At 41.8% G+C, this 19,874-nt stretch overlaps 1 protein-coding gene across 1 annotated transcript in view; it reads right to left on the bottom strand.

The window, feature by feature from the left end:
- Adamts16 (ADAM metallopeptidase with thrombospondin type 1 motif 16) overlaps positions 1-19,874 on the bottom strand; it is a 112,195-nt gene that overhangs the window by 31,934 nt on the left and 60,387 nt on the right. The window contains exons 13-18 of the mRNA XM_021652998.2: positions 16,694-16,842; positions 15,566-15,738; positions 13,838-13,968; positions 12,304-12,427; positions 11,487-11,731; positions 7,926-8,055 (exon numbers count right to left, since the gene is read on the bottom strand). Coding sequence (XP_021508673.1) covers positions 7,926-8,055; positions 11,487-11,731; positions 12,304-12,427; positions 13,838-13,968; positions 15,566-15,738; positions 16,694-16,842 — 952 coding nt within the window. The remainder of the gene's footprint in view (positions 1-7,925; positions 8,056-11,486; positions 11,732-12,303; positions 12,428-13,837; positions 13,969-15,565; positions 15,739-16,693; positions 16,843-19,874) is intronic.

Raw genomic sequence — 19,874 nt, 5'->3', positions numbered from 1 at the left:
AAGAAAATAAATTTTGTGCATTTTAGCACATGAAAGAAAAGCACAGCTGAGTAATCATTAGAAGTCCTAATACAGAAAATACTTCTGAGTTTGGGGATGGCAGTGTCCGACAGCCCACTGAAAAAGTCTGACATCAGATAACAATCCATAGCAAGAATGTAAGAACAGTTGGCTCTCCATAGAAACTATGAGCGCATTTCACTACAGAAGGAATCAGAAACAAACCTGAACTTAACCACTAATATCATAAACTCTACATGTAAAATTCAGCTTTCATCTTTTTGATGAAAACAGATGTTTTTACTTCAGCCTAGAACTTAGAATGATGGGAGATAGTAGAGATATTTTCAAGGTCATGAATAAGAAAATCTTTAACTATTATCACTGTCAACTAAAAATATCTTGGGGATGCTGATTTAGACAAGTAAGCAAAAGGCTACACACAACATGAGATCTGAAACAAGTGGAAAATACATGTGGTATGATTGCATGCCTAAAACGTTCTAGAGAATGATCATCAGGATGTGTCTGGTACCTGGATGATCTTGGGTGTGTGTATGTGAAACAGGGCAATGTAGATTCTGACAGAGAAAGGTGGACCATTAGGAATTTGTGGGTAATCAGAAACAGCCAACCCTGAATTTGAGAAGACAGGTGGTCTTTGCTGACTAGAGCACCGATGCTCACTGCTAAGATGCTATGGGATTTTTGTGATGCACAGTCCAACTGGAGGGCCCAATATGGACTGTCAAAGGACAAGTTGGCGGCAGAGACATGTAGGAAGAAGCTTCAATGTCCCTCCTGGGTAAAGATGATGAAGATGTGAGGATGAGCCATGGTTCTTAGGGAGAGTGTAGACAAACAGGCCCAGTTCCCTAGCAGCTCTGCACTGTGGGAATGAGGAGATCTCACAGGCACAAGAAGAAGGAATGGTGAACAGCTGAGTGCCATGGGATCAGGAAAGCCACTGTGAAAGATTCAGATCAGCTATCTTGGTGGAGGGTTGACCGGAAATCCACAAAGATGAAGCTGACAGAAAGAAACCATGAGGCCTGAAAGATGAGCCTGGGTGAGCACAGGAATAGGAGTGTGGGTGATTAGCATGGGAAGAGTCATGAAAGTCAAAACCCAGCAGGAACGGAGGAAGGAAGGCGTTCATCTTAAGCCTGAGCTCAGGGCAGAGAGGGACAGCAGGTAACTCTGCTAGAGAAGGGGTCCCATGGTGGCAGGGAGCAGGACAAAGCCCTTCCCCTGCAGAGTTCGACTTGCAAGCGGAGATTCATGCTCCTGGGGTTCAATGGCCCAATGAAAGACAAGGAGCGAGAGCCATGCGGCTGGTGGGAACTGGTGGCATAGCCCTCCCTGTGCAGGGTAAACGATGTCTACCACATGTGCTGATGCTGCAGATGCTGCAGTGGTGCAGTGAGTGCAATAAGGAGCCGACTGCAGCTGCTTCCCATGGTGGTATGGAAAACAGGAGTGTTTGCATCCTTGCACCATTAAAATGTTGGCTTGAGCCTATAAATAACAGTAGAATTGGGAATTTTGTTAACAGACATTCTTTTCCTATACAAGATTTCTATGATTAAAGTCATATGTGTAGGTGGGGTTGGTCCTCGTCTCTGGTCCCCAGTTGTAAGTCGTGGGAGAGTTCATTCCTACGAATACTCTTCAATGCATCTTCCAAAATGCCGGTATGTGCCCTGGGAGGTGCTCTTCTGATAGCCATTCTTAGCTTCTGTGCTCAGGGTGCTCATTGCTTTCTTCTCTCTCTTTCTTTTTTTCTCTTTCTTCAGTTTTATTTTCCTTTGTGATGACTCTTAAACATTAGAGATGCCAGAAATATCTGAGTATGTATGAAATGTAGTGGGGATCAAATGTGAAGACAGCATTATGGAGAGAAGTCTCACTGCAGAAAAACAAAGGAATGTGTCCCCTGCTTCACCAAGAACAAAAAAAAAATTGAGCACAGGGGTCTTTCCTGAGACTCATACTCCAACCAAGTACCATGCATGGAGATAACCTAGAACCCCTGCACAAATGTAGCCCCATGGCAGTTCAGTGTCCAAGTGGGTTCCATAGGGACTTCTTCTGACATGAACTGATTGGCCTGCTCTTTGATCACCTCCCCCTGGCGGGGGGGGGGGGGGACAGCCTTACCAGGCCACAGGGGAAGACAATGTATCCACTCCTGATCAGACTGGGATCAGAAGGAAGAAAAAGAAACCCTCCCCTACCAGTGGAGTTGGGGAAGAGCATGTGTGGAGAAGGGGGAGGAAGAGAGGGATTGGGAGAGGAGGAGGGAGGGATTGGGAGGGGAGGAAGGAGAGAACTAGAGGGGGGATACAAAGTAAATAAAGTGTAATTAAAAATAAAATAAAATTAAAAAAAAAGAACCACTGTCTTCTTTGCTAAATAATCCTAACGCGTACATCTTGTCTCTCACAGAAATAAACTCTCTTCTTGTTGTCACTAAGGCCAGGACAGTTGGAGGGTTGTGGACATGCAGAGAGGGCAGAAGCTCAACACTTCAGATAGTCTTCCTCAGATATTTGCTATAGCCTGTCTTCTGCTATAAGAGTCTCAGCATCAGAGAGTATATGACATGAAGGAAGCACTGGCTAGGGGCCAGAAGGACAGCCAACCCTCATTTTACTTTCAGTCTGCCTTACATGTTGTTGACTGACAAAGACCACAGAATAAGTGACTCCAGGGGCCACTTACAGAGTACAAACACATGGATGTCATTCATCAGGCAGCTACATGGACAAGCAGGAAGGAAGGAGAACCTACTTAAATTCCTCCCCCAGCATAGGCAGCATAGGGTAAAGCACTCTGGATCAAAGGGTTTTTTTTTTTTTGTTTGTTTGTTTTTTTTTTTTTTCTTAAAGTGCTTTGCTTACAATATAGGTAACAAAAATAGTAAGATCTTGAGATCATTCTCTTCACAGACCTACTAAATAATTAGGTTCTCATCTTCGCAGCTACATTCCTGCATCTCAGGCCATGTGCATCCTTCAATAACATTGCCTCACCTTTGCATTGGTTCTGAAAATATCGTTAGCATCTCTCCTCCCCATGAGTTTCTGTGCTCTCAGTGTATCCCATCCCATACCTTTTGTAGGCCCTGCAGGAGGATCCTCAGAGCAGCTTAATGTAATCTCTTCCCCCAAACCCCTCCTTAAAAACTATAGTGGAATTAATTTTCTATTGTTAGTTGCATTAACATGAGAACTTGGGAACTAAAACTGCATTCTTGTATGAGTTTGGGGAGAATAAATCCATACTGAAATGAGGAGATTATATAGACAATGTTGACATAGACACTGATGGCTCATCTTCTCAGGTTCCATAAGTACAAACATGAAGCCTTGTATGCATGAACACATCCCTGCCTCGTAGGGTGCAGAGAAGAGGTGGCTATGCCCACCAGGATAAGGCCAGTGTCTTGTGGCCAGAGCCTAGGACAGACACTTGACCCCAGCACCCTGATGGAGAAGCTGTGGTTGCTCTTGCTAAGGGACTTTATTTCACCCTGAACTCTAAGTATACTTGAAAAAGCCTGTTTGGGGTGAATCCAACCCAGGTCCACTGAAGAAAGTGTCTTCCCTCTCCAGAATACACACTATTTTTTCTTTCTCTTTCACTTATTTTCCTCTAAGAGGTAGGAAGATAGGATTGAGGATGGAAACTCATTTTGGATTTATCAGAGTCTTGGCAAGGAAACAGGTATTTATAGTAGCTCAGTTTAAAGGTGATTGAAATCCAGAATCATTTCCAGTTCATTTCTGTCACCTTGCTCTTCTGGTAAGGTTCAAAAAGGAGAAGAAGTAACTCTGAGCCACCAAACATTAAAGCACACAAACAAAGGTAAGAGGGTATAATTAGAATAAGTTCATGTGCAGAGGATGAGGAAGTGTAGATAATTAGGGCAGTGGAACCCCAGAGCCCTGCTGTTCCACAGGTGCTATCTCTGAACATGTACCCATGATGTCACACTGGGCTCTCTGAGCCACAGCCTTGGCAGTCTCTGTGAGCTCTTGTGGATCATTGCATAGAATCTTCCGTCTTTATACATGGATGCTGGGAAACTTGCCCTGCAGACTGAGTGTATTTTTGTAAATCAAGCCAGGGCTATGGGGATAGCTCATTGGTTAACAATGCACACTGCTCTCACAGAGGATCTGACTTTGTTTTCAGCACTGATGTTGATTAGCTTACAATCACTGCTGTTCACCCCATACAAGCATCAATGTAACTTCATAGCCTCAGGATTCAGTTCCTTCCTCAGGTACTGTATACACACACACACACACACACACACACACACCACTACCTCTCAAAAAATATTTTTAAACAGTGTGCATAAACGCATCGTTTTCACAGACTCAGAGCCCAGCCCTGAGCCTCATGTAGTTTGGGAACAGTGGGTTCACGGGAACACGCAGTGTCTTCATGAAGACGTCCGGGTGGACTGCACAGCGATTGTCCACCCACTAAAGAGTCACTAATCCGTGTTTGTGAAACTCAGTGGACATGTTGAAATTTACTGCCAATCTAGACACAGAGGAGCTAATCCATGGCCTCGTGGATCTCCTACGTCTACCTGGCAGCTTTAAGAAGTTTTATTTTCAGATCATAAATTCAGCAACTGCTGAGGGAGGAAATCTATGAATGAGCGAATGAATGATCTAAAAGAATGAATGATTTGAAAGTAATAAAAGAAGGCAAGGTTGCTAATGACTTCTCTTCAATTTTGCAAATTTAATTCCTTAATTAATTAAAGCACAGGCCCCAGAAATATAGAAGAGAATATTAAGGAAACACAGAAGTGTACAAAGCCAGTCTGAAAGCTTGTTGAGGAGATTTGAGTCATGAGTTGGATAAATGGTGTTATCTAAAAGAAAAGCCTCATCCACAGAAGTGTCCACTGCATATTGGAAAGCTTGGACCCTTGCCACAGCCCTGCTTTGTAAGCATTTCAACATGGAACAGGAGCCTATGATGAGTTGATGGAGACACACTAGACCACCTACATCACAGAAGAGATACCTGAAAATTACATTTTATGATGTGAACAGCAGACAAGTGAGCTCAGGACCAAATTTAAGTCTTCATTCAAAGAACAGACACCATTAGATCAGCTGGGTACCCATAAAATTCCTGATTCCTACTGCCACATCCCAGAGGTTGGATGAGTGAGTGTCTATTCAGGGACCTGAAAAGCAGGGAACTTGAACTAAAGTGTGATAATGTCATTAATAAAGAACAGAGATTAAGAATTAAACAAAGTAGTCAAAAAGGAAGGTGGAGGGCAGTGGCTCCTCATCCACCAGGACATCATCATTTCCCTGTGGAATCAGGCCCATCACAGAAGGAGGACCCCTCCTCCTAATGTCAGGTGGCACTTACTAAACCAAGAGATGAAGATATTTCCAAATGTCCTTTCTAGTTTGGCACTACCTATCTGTAGGTAGCTAAGAAGAAGATGCTTGAGCATTAAAAATCTAGCATATTGAAAAATCTGTATAAGCCATGATCTTGAAAGCATAGAATATATTAATCTAAAAATTTCCTCCAGGGAATGAGCAGTGCAAAGCCACTGAGAAAGGAGGACACCATTCAAGAGCTATTCTCAGAATCATGGAAGTTCATTATTCTTCATGAACTGGAAATATAAAAGTGATAATGATATTGGATTTTCTTGTTTTAATATTGATTATATAGAAGACATATAATCTATTTTCAAGTAACATCTAATTTAAAAAATCTTACCTGGCTTTTGTGATTTAGAAAGCTCCAACAGCATGGATGTATTAAACAATTTTGCTGACTTAGGGTAACTAAGGATTCAATTCTAAAGGCTATATGTTATTATACCATGCCCTTGGTCACAGAACTTAGAGAAACAAACTCAGAACTAGCTTGGAGGTTTCCCCCTGGTTGGCTAGTTCTTAAAGTCCTAGAAGCCTCTCTGTAGGATATATGGAGTAGGAGTGTCATCAACAGTCTTATTCACCTATGGACCCCATGTACAAAAATATTGAGCACCAAAGTAGGAAATACTAGTGTAATAGTGACAGTTCAGTATTGGAAGTAACCAATCATTTTTTGATTGGATTTCCCTGACTTATGGTCATTACATAATTGTTACAGCAGCTGTTGGTTACTGGAGCACGATTGTGCCTCTCAAATACCTCATGATAGAAGATGGGAGAATCATAGGCCCTATACAAACCTGAGGACTTACACATAGTTAATGTTTGATGAGAGAGGGAAGCCTTTTCTCTTTAGTAGTGTAGCCATTAGCAGGGGGCTCATGTCCTGTAAACAACCCTAATAAAACTCATTGAGTCATATAAAAATGACATGAATATAGAGGCCTGGTTGGGGAGAGGAAAGGGATTAGCTAGAATGAAAGGCCAAAACAGAGATAATGTGGGGTATTATAATAGGAATACCTTATACACATGTAAAAAGATGTATGCACTCATATCCCACTGATTTCTGGAATTCTGAAGGTTCAGTACATTCTAATAAACTATTTTATGACCACTCAAAATGAATGGATGATTAAGTGTGGGAGAGTAAATATCCTCACTTCAAAATAAATTACTTTATTTAACAATTAGTAAATAATTATGAGAATTGTCAATCTCTGCTTCCAACAGAGATTCAATAAAGGAAATGAAAAGAGGAAAATTAATACTTAATGGCCATTAGCTGCATCACCTAGTTGTGACTCATACATTTATTAACATGTCAATAAAATATAGTAAAAGGAAGAGAGTGTAAGAATACAGTGTTTCCTGGATATAAGTCTCTTGTGGGCTATGGATGAGCATTAACTCTCTAAAGTGTAGCCAAACCAGTGAGATAGCTCACAGGGTAAAGCCACTTGCTTTCAGACCTAAAGACCTGGGTTTATTCTCTAAGACCTGGTGGAAAGAGAACCAACTCCAACAAGTTGTCTTCTGACCTCCACACGTGCCTGATGATGACATGTATACATGAACACCACACACACAAAGTCACACGTAAGTTAGTACGACTTTTAAAAAGGTGCATTCATCTGGAGTCTGTTGAAGTGGGAAAACCATGCAGATGGTACTAGTAGATGAGTTTAAGCTATGATACCTCTTGGGTCATTCCCCAAACTCCTGGTTCCCTAGCCAGGAGGTCCCTAACTGTGTAAGAATTGAGAGCACAGGAAGCTGTCAGATCTTGACTGTAGAAGTCATGTGTGACTAGGCACTCCAAGCTACAACATTGATGGACTAGAACCCAGAACTGTGACCTAAAGTAAACCTTCTCTCCTCTGAGGTACCATTTGCTGTGGTCTTTTGTCATAAACACAGAAACAAAACAGGAACAGGCTGTCTACAACAGGCACAACTACAGGTGTCTCTGGTAAAATCTGTGCCCTGGGCTTTGATTTTTAAATAGTGACCCTGCTTCATTGGCACGTGGTCAGGGGCTTACTGTTCCTTCTGAACACTCAGCTTAAGAATCAGACAGCAAATCTGCTTTCAGAAGCCCGTGAAACCTTCTCTAAAGACAGATGATATATTAAACTACAAAGAAAATTCAAACAAATAAAAAATTAAATAATTCCTTAGAGGTCACACTCTTAAATTTCTATGATATTAAGGTAGTAAGTCTGCTTTTTTTAAAGAATGTTTTTCTGCCGAGATGTGCCTTATCATGGTCATTACAATTTTTTATAACATTCATGATATTTCTTGGTGGATTTGAGTGTATGACTTAATGACAACTTATTTTGCAATTAATTTAATGAAGAAGATCGGATTAAAAATCTTGCTATCATAATATTTTCCATGTATGATGGTGTTTCTCATCACCCATGGCCTGATTTCACTCAGTACCTAACCCTCACCTTTGGGGGAGCATAAGAAATGACCTACCCCCTCCACAGGAGACAGAACACTCAGAGCGTATGATGGCCCACGTGTAGCTGGGCTGGGCAGCTGGAGAACCTGACCTTGGCAATGAGAATTCCCAAGCCACACCAGGGTTCCTGCCCTGAAACAAAAGCTGAAAGAGAAAGAGAGAACATACAGTGAATTACAGTAAAATCCACGACTACTTGATAACTAGTTTTCTTTAACCTATCTGAAACACTACCTTAAAAAAGTAATTAGGATGCTAAAACTCTTTTTTCTAAAACGTGTATCCGATGCATATGACACAATTTTTTTTTCTAAAAAACAGGAAGAATACATACAAATTAATGATTAAATAAATACAATAAAATCTATAGAGAATGAAGGACATTGCAAGACAGTTACTAACTGAAGCAAGACATGGCCTAGGCAGCTGTTGCAGAGGATAGTTAAAGGAACTTATAGACAAGCAAGAAAGACAGAATCTGTCACAAACACATAGGGGAGAATAAGTTTCAGTGGGGAAGAGATTTAAGAAAGGAAAGGCAGGAAAACACTACAGTGTCCCACACATTAAACCAGTAAAATCCTAATATAAAGAAGAAAGGAAAAGAAAAGAAAAGAAAACAAAACAAAACAGAATCTCCCAAGAAAAGAACCAATAAAATACAGGACTCACTAAATCCCTCTCAACAGCAAATCTTTAGGTGTCTGGTTGGAAGGTGCAGAGGAGCTGGTTGAACAAAACAGTAAGAACAGATTGCTGTTTCTAAGAAACACATGCTACTGGCAAAGATGCCTTCACACTGAGAGTGAAGGTATGGAGATGAAGCTGGAAACAAGCAGGGGCAGCCACAATCTGATAAACTAACATCAAGCCAAAATTAGAAAAGATACAGAAGGTCACCACATATTAATAAAGAAAATAGTCAACCACAATGATGTAGGAACCTATAAACACAGGCACCAAACACTCATAAATCCAACTTTGTAGAACCAAACCCAGTCATAGAGGTACTGACTGGTCCAGCTACAGGAACAGGCGGTGAACTCAATACCACACTTTCCACAAGTGTGCAAACATACTGAAAATCAAACATTCAGACACAAAAAGGAGCAGCAAAGAAAATTCAGACTTATACCATACATAGATCATAGGGACTTAGCAGATACCTACAGAACATATCATTCAAGAGAGAGAACAAATCATCAGCCAATGAAAATCATTATAAAAATATAGGGAAATAAGTACCTTATCTCCAAATAGTGAGCATGCCAAGAAAGAAGTCAGGAAAATAATTCCATTCATAACATCTTAAAAATGATTTCTAGGGATAAAGCTAAAGAAGTGCCTGATAGAACTAAATACTGAAAACCTCAGATCGCTTTATAAAGAAATTACAAAAGAAGGTAGAATGTATGAAGACCTGATTGTTCAGCAGAATTAATACTGTGAGAGACACTATACCATCAAGAAGAATCTTCAGATGCAATGCAAAGCCTGTCAAAACCCTAATGATATTCTCCTCAGAGATAGGAGAACTAATTCTGATGGTCATCTGGGAGCAAGGCAGCATCTTGGATGGCCAATGTGAGCCATACAGAAAGAGCGATGCTGACAGCATCACAATACCTAGCTCCAGCTTATACCACAGAGCCATAGTAACAAAACCAGCTTGGTCAAAACTGACATAGGAACCAATAAAATAAAGAATGAAATAAACTCTTTAAGATAGAGTGTCCTGACTTTCCAAAACACACTGGAGAGAAGACAGCGTCATCAGTGCTGGGAGGAAAACAGCATGTCCACGTGTAGAACAATTAGGTTACATCCACAGCTCTTATCTCATAAAGAAACAAAACAAAACAAAACAAAAAAAAAACAATACAAAAGGCTTTACCTCTAAGATCAGGATCTCAGAAATTGCTAGAGGAAGCCATAAACCACATTCATGATTTAGTTGTAGGTAAACATTTCAAAAAGCCTCCACAGTTCAAGAAACAGCAAAGGCTGTTGAATGGAATTGCACAATATTAACAAGCAGCATAGCAGATAAAATAAAAACAAAACAGAATAGGATAAGACAAAGTATAATCATTATTTAATTGAGATGTCTGTTTTTTAATGAGAGAGCAAGAAAGGGTATAGAATTGGGTGGGTGGGGAGGTGGGAAGATCTCAGAGTTGAGGGAGGGAAAACCATAATCAGAATATATTGTATGAAAAAAATCAATTAAGAAACAGCACAGCAAAAGAAAATTAGAGTAAGAAGACAAAGTGATACAAAATCATTTTCACATATACAAGATAACTGACTAATATCTAATATGTATAAGGAATTTCGAAAACTAATTACCCAAACTCCTATCATCCAATCAATAAATCAGCAAATGAACTGAATAGACAATTAAAGAAAACAAACAACTAATGTATAGTATATTATCAGCAAACGCTAGAGAAGTGTCCAACGTGTTTAGCCTTCAAGGAAATGCAAACTGAATTCACTCTAAGTTTCTCATACAGTCAGAATGGCTATCATAGCACTGTCTACAATGACAAAGATATGAATCAGCCCAGCTGTACATCCACAGGCAAGTGGCTAAGGACTATGTGGTGCATGCACTTAACTGGGCTTTATTCAGCCATAAAGAAAAACACAATTATGTCATTTAGAGGAAAATGGATAGAACTGGCAATCACAATAAAAGCAAAAAAATGTATCTTGGGATGGCAAAGATTCATGTTTTCTCTCATAACTGAGATGTATACATATATGCATACAGATTGCGACATGAAAGTAGAGAAGGGATGACACAATAACAGAATGAATACAGTAAGGTGGGAAAGACACAAATCAAGACACAGGAGTAGGGATAAAAAGACAAAATAACACTTTTATATGTGATTTCTGCCCATTATCTTTCTATTTATCATCCATCTAGCTATCAATCAATCTATCTATCATCTATTAATTTATCATTTAAATCTATCTATCAATTATCTATTATCTATCATCACAATATCATCTATATTTATAATCTGTATTTTATCAATGAAGCTATGAAGCTATAGATATGAGCTATTACCTTTATATTACTTATCTTCTATCCATCTGTATATTTCTACTTGTGTATCATCTTCCTCTTTCTATCCAACCCTGACCTTAAATCAGAAGGGAAACTATGTGGCTATAGGACAGCATGAGAGGAGGAGGGACAAGAGAGGGTAATGAGGGAGTGACTACAAACAAAGCACAAGGACTCGATGGCTCCAGAGATGTCACAGTAAAACCTGTAAGTTTGTGTACTAACTAAAATATTAATTAAAATAAAACAGCAAGCATCCATAAAAGCTACTAATAAAAACCTAGAGATGATAACACAGGTAAGTACACATACAGGCTCATAAACCAAGCAAGGGAAGACAATAGCAACAAGTCTACTGCCCCCTTGAGCCTGCTAGATGGATTGCTCCTGTTTCTGACAGCTACCATTCTTAGGCGTACTTCCAAGACCACAACAGTAAGCCTGCAAAAGCTCCAGCTCAGCAAATGCAGCCCCAGAACCAACAGCGGGTCTCTACCTCCACAATCAGCGTCTCGTTGGTTGGTCCAGTGGAGGTTAAAGTCTCAGGCTCCTTGTAGGACCGTCTGTAGTTGAAGGTGGTACCTGAGAACTTGTATCGTCCAGGCCAGTCCACACTCCAGTGCCCGTTCAGGTAGTATCTCTTGAGAGAATTGCGCACAGAGATGTAGGAGATCGATATGTTTGTTTCATGGATGTGAATGCTTCGAGCTCCAGCAGGAATGGTCACCACGTGGTAGTACTCTGGATAGGGGAGTGCCATGTTCAGTTTAACCCGGCCTTTCCACGATCGCACATGCAAGTCCGTGTTTAGAATGGGGGAAATCTGCTGCTAGCTCTGCCATAGACGCCTGGAGGTGTCCTTTTCTTCAGTGGAGGGAGAGGTCTTGTAACCTTCAGTCTACCTAAGGGTCATTTTAATTCAAAGAACTTCCCGTCTACTTCCAGACAAAAACAGAAGCTCCAGACCCGTGGTCCTCAACCTTCCTAATCCTGCTGTGACCATTAATACAGTCCCTCATGTTGTGATGATTTCCAACCGTAAAACCATTTTACTTGCTATTTCCTAACTGTGATTTCCCTATTGTTATGAACCATAATGTAAATATCTGTGTTTTCCAATGCTTGTAGATAACTAACCCCCGTGAAAGGGTCATTCAACCCCTAGATTGACAACTGCTGTTCCCGAAGCAAAGGAAAAGCCACGGTGGAAGACCTCGGCCCTCTAAGCATCCACGTTTTGCTCTCCCTTAGCACCTCCCAGCAGAAGCTCTGAATTTTTCCCGGCTCACATGTCCACACTCAGTGGCACTCACGGTTGGTGTGGTGGTGTTTCCTGTAGAGTCCCCTGTGCACCACGCAGTCTGAGTTATTCCCCTGGCACACCCCGCAGGAGTCCTCAGCTGCGTCCGACCCGAGGACATTGTCACAGCCAACCTTCTGGGGGCCCCACAAGGTCACGGATCATTCATGAAAGAAAGGACAATACCAGCCACAATGTCACCCACCTCATGACAAAAAGTTGCTCCCACTCCAGATGAACAAGCTTCCAACATGGGGTAGTTAACAAATAGGTGCTGGCTATGCAATGTGTGTACAGCCTGCATGGTTCTTGTGTCCCTTTATTTTCCTCTGCCCTCTGCCCTCTGTAGGATTCCTCCTCAGCTGTAGCACCTGAGCCCCAAGGCGGAGCTCTAGACTATGTCGGAGTGGACTTGGGACCAGTACTGACTTGCTAAGACAACTATAGAGTGTTCCCACAAGGCTCTGCTGAAGTGTGCTTACAACTGGGAGTCACTGACACTGCATAGAAGCTCCCCACCAGTGACTTACATAAGATGGAGCTGTGCAAAGCTGTAGAATTTGAGGAGCTTATAACTGTTTTTATGATACTTGCTGATTTTATATTTCCTATCAAGGCATGTGAAAGAATAAAATCCATTCAGAAAACAAAGCAATCATGGTCTTAGTCCCTTGCTGGAAATCCTTAGGGGCAGATGTATTTTACAATGCTGTTGTGTGTAAATGTGGAAAGGTCGACTTATGAAGTCTGCAATCATGTGTGTGTCCCTGCAGGGCTTCAGGCTACGCTCTGTAGATTACTCATTAATGTTTATATGCAAATCTCCACATGTGGTGGGAGGAAGAAAGCCACCAACAGTTGTACATGAGTGCAGGAAAGATTTTGCCACCAAAAAATTCTGGTTTCCCAACTTTCTCATGGATTTTTGGGGTCAGTTTTTCAGACATTTGGGTTTTGGAGTTGTTTGAATCATCCTGTACTGTTACATCTGAGGTCTGGACTGTATATCATGTGGAGATCATTATGAAAGCTAAAATATGACTCCCACTGACTGCCCCTAACACTGTCAAGAAAATTATACCCGCTGTAGCTCTGTTATCCCCAAGCCAAATTTCTAATCTGCATGCCAGTGGTCACCCCAGATACATTCTTATTCATGTCTTCATTCACTCAGTACCCCAAGAGCCCGGCTGCCTTCTGAGCACCCCACTGTCTTCCTGAAGCCACCATGCTCTGCTCTCAGCAGCCTTGTTTCAGTGCATCCTTTTGCATAGAGCTCAGGTGTGGATGCCCCATCCTCCTAGGTTCCCACAAATGCTCCAGCCCCACATCTGAGAACTGGCTCTCCCCTCTGCTCATGCTCTGTACACACCTCCATCACAAAGCAGTGCCATCAACATGAGCTCTTCTGGCTTTCTCCCCCTGGGCTGGGACTTGGAGGGAAAGGGCTCATCTCATATGTCTGGTCTTTCTAGCCCTTACAGGATGTCTGGCACAAAGCAGACTGTCTGGAGACATTTGTTGAATGAATAAGCAATCATTATTACCTCACATATCCCATCTATACAAACATTACGGCTATCCTCCGAGCATGGAGTCCCATCTTTCACTTTATTTGACAAAGAAAAGAAGAAATCAAATCCTTCTGCGATACAGTAGAGTTTGCATAAGTCCTGATCTTAAAAAGAAATACACACACAAACACAAATAAGAAAGACACTTAAGCTCGGTTACTTTTGTTCTGAGGTTTAGATAGACTTTTCTAAGTCCCGCATAATAACATTTCAAAAACACTTTGTTTTAATCTTTAAGACAGAGTCTCACTGTATAGCCCTGGCTGGCCTGGAATGTACTAGTAGACTAGGCTGGCCTTGAACTCATAGAGATCTACTGCCTCTGCCTCCCAAGTGCAGAGTTAAAGGTATGTGCCACCATTCTGGACTTTGAAAAAGATTTTAAGGTTCATCCTTGGTAAAACCCAAATTATTATTATTATTGTTATTATTATTATTAATGTTTCATTGTTGTTGCTCTTCTGGTATCCCCTGCATTTGCTGAGTGGACAAAATGTTCATAATTTACTATATAAAGACTGTGTTACGGGGATGTAAAATGAGCAGTAGTGTTTTGTAACACTGCAAAATTCTCATGAATAAGATGTAATAAATATTAAACTTTAGCTTTAATTTGGTATAAGAGATGTTAAATGAAAAACCAGGGTACAATGTGTTTTGTAGGAAGACTAGTGCATAAGGATCTGGAGATTAGAACATCCTCGTTTCAGGGCCTCACAGTTCGCGTGGCTGACTGAAGCTTCTCTGGGATCTCTTGCTATCTCTCTGGTGGAACTGGGAAAGCTGACTATGGAGAGCCTCACATGTTCTCGTGCCCTTACTCAAGATGGGAGAATGACCTAAATCTGTGTGTGCTCATATGATTATTTGCCACAGGCTGGCAAAGACGGGGGCAGCACACATGGTCAGCCCCATTTCTCTCACATTCCACAGACTGGGTTTCTTCTGTCCCAGTGCTATGCTTATTGTGGGTTTTAGTTTTACAGTTTATGCATAAGAAGCAAACCAAATCTGTTTTGTATGAGAAGGCTTGCAACTCCCTACACAGAGTTTAGTAATTTCAAAAATCCATCACTGAGCATATGTACTGATGGATGTAGAACCAGATGGAATATCACAGTTTCTGTACTCCTGCAAAAACTCTGCCGCTTGCCTGGACAAATAATGAGACAATTATGAGACAATTATGTGTTCTTTAAATATACCCGATATCGTGCCTCTTGAACTACTAGCATTTTTATAATTTTAGCTACTATATCATAATAACGTGCTTACTTCTCTTCCATTGAAAAGTGTAACTCTAACTCCATGAATAACTTTTCTTACTGTATGTTACAGAATAAGACTTTTTATTGCTATAGTATACTTGAACAGTTATTCATTTTCTACAAAGCATCCTGCAGTGTTCTTTTCAGCTTTTAATATTTAAGTGTGTGCTAGGTGATGTATTTATAGTAATACCAGCAACATCTACTGTCATTCTTATTTTTTTTAAATAACTACTCATTCAACATATCTAGCCTGTGGACTTCTGACAGGGGGGCAGGCCTGATCAAACCAGACCCCCAAAAGAAGCATGTTATGACGGCTTCCTAGAGCTACAGTATCTGCCCATCTGAACAGGGGAGTGCTAGACATATGATGCATTAAAAACAGGTCACAAAGCACAGGGCACCCTAGAGAGCGGGACTGGAAACCTACCTTCCACTTGGGTGTAAGGCCTCCACTTGTAGAGCCACCCCCGAAAACGTTTGCTGTTGTATTCGGCACACTGGGCAGCGCGGAAGTCCACGCTGTCCAGAGGGCACTTCTGGCTGTTGCAGAGCTTCAGAGTGCGGGTGGAGCCCTGGCAGAACTTTCCTCCGTGAGATGGTCTGGAATACATATTGTAGCCAGAGATCAGCTCTTCCTGGACATTATGTTTCCTGCGGTGACACAGCTGCTAACATCGACTACTTAGAGCACACAGTGGAGGGAGGTGTCTTTCCAAGTGCCCTGTGGTCTTGGTGCTGGAGGACAAGGAGGAGTTCAAGATTCAGGCCTGTGTGCACTTGTTCCTTGTCCTCCAGCCTCCTTTCCAATAAGCAGCAGAACGAGATGCTCTCCATATGCTACAGAGGGGCTTGGGAGTCTGCTGATGATGAAGAAAGTGGCTTTCCACGGTACCCCAGCTAGAGAGAGATACTGAGGCAGAAAACCAATATCGCCTATGTTCCACTGCCAGATTCCCCATGACAAGTCCAGGACATTAGGCCTGTGGGCCAAGTCAGAGCATCACTGACAGCCCACGAGCCTGCTGGTTTTCTGAAGAATCCTCATGAGCCTGGGTGGATGCACTCAAGAGGACAGTGGGGCAAATGGTGACCTTGGGCCCCATGCTCTGCAGAGAAGAGTATCAAAGTAACATGACTTAGTTCTGCAATGAGACTGAGAGCGCCTTACTTCCCCAGTTAGGAGATGGTTCTCACAGTCTAGTCCCTACAGTTAGGCTGCCTATTGTAAAAGTGAATATATTTGGCGGAGAAGCAATAATTATTTTTTTGCATAAAACAATTGTTCTTATTGGAGTTATTCAGACTCTGTTTCCCTAAAAGGTAAATTATTCAACTGAGGAGTAATTTACTGTTTCATGTCATATAGGTAAAAGCTAGTCCTGCCATGTCTCTGCTGGCTCAGTTATATTTTTTCTGGGTATCAGGAAGTGGCAAGTCTCATAAACTACATGAATGAGAGAGTTCTCTACAGTATCATGTAAAGTATAGTGTTGGTATTAGCAAGCGTGGACGCTGTGGGAAGGCTCATTCAGAAGCAAGCAGGTCATGAACATACCTGGGATTGGTACAGAGACGGTCCCTGTGAGACACTCCTCCCCCACAGGTCCGAGAACAGGGGGACCAAGGGGACCAATCTGACCAATGGCCATGGGTGGGCTTGGGGCCTTCATCACCATACTTCACACACTGTCCTCCACGGCACCACTAAACATTTTAAACATAAAGGAAAAGTAATTTACATGAGTCCTGCATAGGTGGATTCATTTCATTACTTTTGTAATACCGGGGGTGAGGGTGGGGTGGGGGTGTGAATCTTGTAAAACACTGGATTCTCTATACTCAAATGGTGCCACTACAGACACAATTAGTGGGTTTTTTTGTTTTGTTCTATCTTTCTAAACGCAGCATCAGCTGATGGATCCATGTGAACGGGAGATGCATGGATCAGTCACTGCAGAAGCTGCTCTCCGGGAGCAGTGCAGTCAGAACCGAACAATACCTGTGAACATCTGCTCTGATTGCTCATCTATAAAGTCCTGACCTCTGGCTTCTTCAAACAAAAGTTCTTTTCTCAGCTTGTGCTTTGAAAAGAGTCTTCAGTGGAAGATCCCAGCTGGGGGAGACCTGGGACTCAGCACCTTGTCATTTCTGGTCAGCACCTGGATTTTGCTCCAGAACACCTGGACTCTGGGAATTCAGCTTGTTCATTTAGGGCAGGGTGCATGTCACCCAGCTTTCTGCAGAGATAAGGCAATTGCTCAGGAATTCTCTCTCCTCCCATGAGGTCTAGAGATGCTACCAGCTCCTCTTCTGTAAAGAATGGCTCACTGATCTCAATTCCCACTGAACTCCATGTGGCAACTTCACCTCTCTGACATACACACATATTATTTACTCCTGTGTGCTGGGATCCTCCAAAGTATTGTGGTATGACACTGACTTCAAGAAACACAGTGATCCAGCATATCTATTGCGAATAGGGAAGACAAATGCCTTTCCCTGGTTGCTGTCTGCATTAAATAAACCCAGCTTTTTTTTTTATGGTAGGTGCTGGCAACAGGGCTGTCTCTAGGATTTGAGCCAATAGCTTGGTCCCTAGAGAAAGCAATGCTACCTCTAGAAAACAGAAATGACACCATTTCAATTGCCTATTACTGATGCAAGGGGTCAAACACAGCAAACTAACTTCTGACATCTGACCACTGTTGATCCATGAAAATGGCTTTAATAAATATTAAAGAAATTGCAGGATACATGGAAGAAGGAGAAGGAGGAGGAAGAGGAGGAGGAGGAGGAAGAGGAGGAGGAGGAGGAGGAGGAGGAGGAGGAGGAGGAGGAGGAGGAGGAGGAGGAAATGGAAAAATGGGGACAGGGACCCAAAATAGACAGGAAGGAGGGAGGTCAATATAGAAAGGAGGAAAGAGGGATAATTAACACCTTTATCAAAGGTTGTTTGATAAAGTCTCAAGGGCTTATATTATTTTATATTTACCTAAAATTATACACAATAAATATGAGTATATGTATCAACATAGATACATAATGTGTGTGTGTGTGTGTGTGTGTGTGTGTGTGTGTGTGTGTGTGTGAAGTTATGTCACTCAGGCTGACAGTGCTCCCCATAAAAACCATGGACTAACAAAATAACAGAAGCTTCAGCTATTGGTTTCTAGGAGTCTCCTTTACAGCGGTTGGTCAGGGCATTCCAAGTGATGCTCAAGATAATACAAAATGTGGCAGCTGCTATCAGCTGACTCTCAGATGTTGGAGGTGAGCCCCTGTTGTTGAAGACACTACATGCCTAGGATACAGGACTTTGATAATTTGGGCTGGGTCTAACCTGAAGTCTTCCTGCCCTATGTCTAGATTCTATGGTATCAGAAGATCCCATGCAAGATGCTAAGGGAGGAAAGTAAACAGCCCACCCAGCTATGACCCCTACGAACCACAAAAATGACCAATACGGCAAGGTTTTTGTAAAGCTGTAGTGGATGCCACACATATGTTGGTAGTAACTAACAGCTATCTAACTGGGCTTATGCCTCTCTCAATGGGAAGAAAAACACATGTAGCACTAAGCAACCTAGACAGCCACCTGGGGCTATGAGGTCATGGGTGTTGGAAGAGAACCTACTACCTCCACCACTTTGCTAAAGCAGCATAATTCCTAACTTCATTCTCAACCGGATCTTTATGCCCGTAGATAGGTACAGTCATCACTCTTCATCAAAGAAGCTTCTCTTTACAGGAAGTAAAGACCATCACAGAAAAACACAACTGGACACAATGCAGAAATATTTGATTATGGGGCCTAGCCCTAATGGACACATCTGCATCACAGCTCTTGTATTTATAGCCCAGGGACCATCTCACAAGAGGAATCAGAAAGAGTGTCAGTGCCAGAATGCCAGGAAGTCTGCTGTGAAACAGTCTCTTGTAGAAATGGCTGCATAAACAATTTCTGAACAATGGCACATGAGAACATGGCAGGGGGACAATGTCATGTGGTCCAACCCTAGACAAGGAACTACAGACAACTGACAAAGGTGGGAGAGGGAGGGTTAGAGCCTCGCAGGGCAGAGTCTCCTAGTTGGTTGTCTAATACAGAGTGGTTGTATCTGAAATAATATGCACAAAATAGCAAGAACGGACTCAGCTGGTTGTATGTCTATATTTGTTCATATATATTATTGTTATATAGTTATTATTGTTTATATATATGAGGTTCTCAATTTGAGAGTGAAGAGGATATGAAAGGAGTAGGTATTATGAGAGGCTTGGGGGAGGAAGGTAAAAGGAAAAAGTGATAAAATGACATTTTAATTAAAATATATAAAAATCAAACCATTTTGAAAGCCTCATTCATCTAATTCTTTGGTTTATTGTCCTCCATAAGGAAAAAAAATCTTTCTCTTATATCACTATTTTCTCATTTGAAATGACAAAACAAAGCTCTAACAGACACCTGTCCTTACTGAGGTTTCTGTAGGTAGGAATGAAAAGGACTCCTAGACTCACACAGCGCCCAACCCCAGGTTAAAGGCAAGATGGAGAGAAAAGAGTAAGGCCATAGTATGGAGCCTATGGATGATCCCCTGATGAGAGGAACAGTGGGGGGAAGGAGGAGGAGGAAGAGGACTACAAGGAGAAGGAGGCGAGGTATATCTGCTGCTTATTCTATTCAGTTTAAAAACCATCTGGTTGAAGCTTTTCGAGCACAGAGAGAAGCAAACAGA

The sequence above is a fragment of the Meriones unguiculatus genome, chromosome 3 (genome assembly GCF_030254825.1).
Source record: "Meriones unguiculatus strain TT.TT164.6M chromosome 3, Bangor_MerUng_6.1, whole genome shotgun sequence".
In the NCBI taxonomy this organism is placed as follows: Eukaryota; Metazoa; Chordata; class Mammalia; order Rodentia; family Muridae; genus Meriones; species Meriones unguiculatus.
This window is presented reverse-complemented; position numbering and strand designations above follow the sequence as displayed.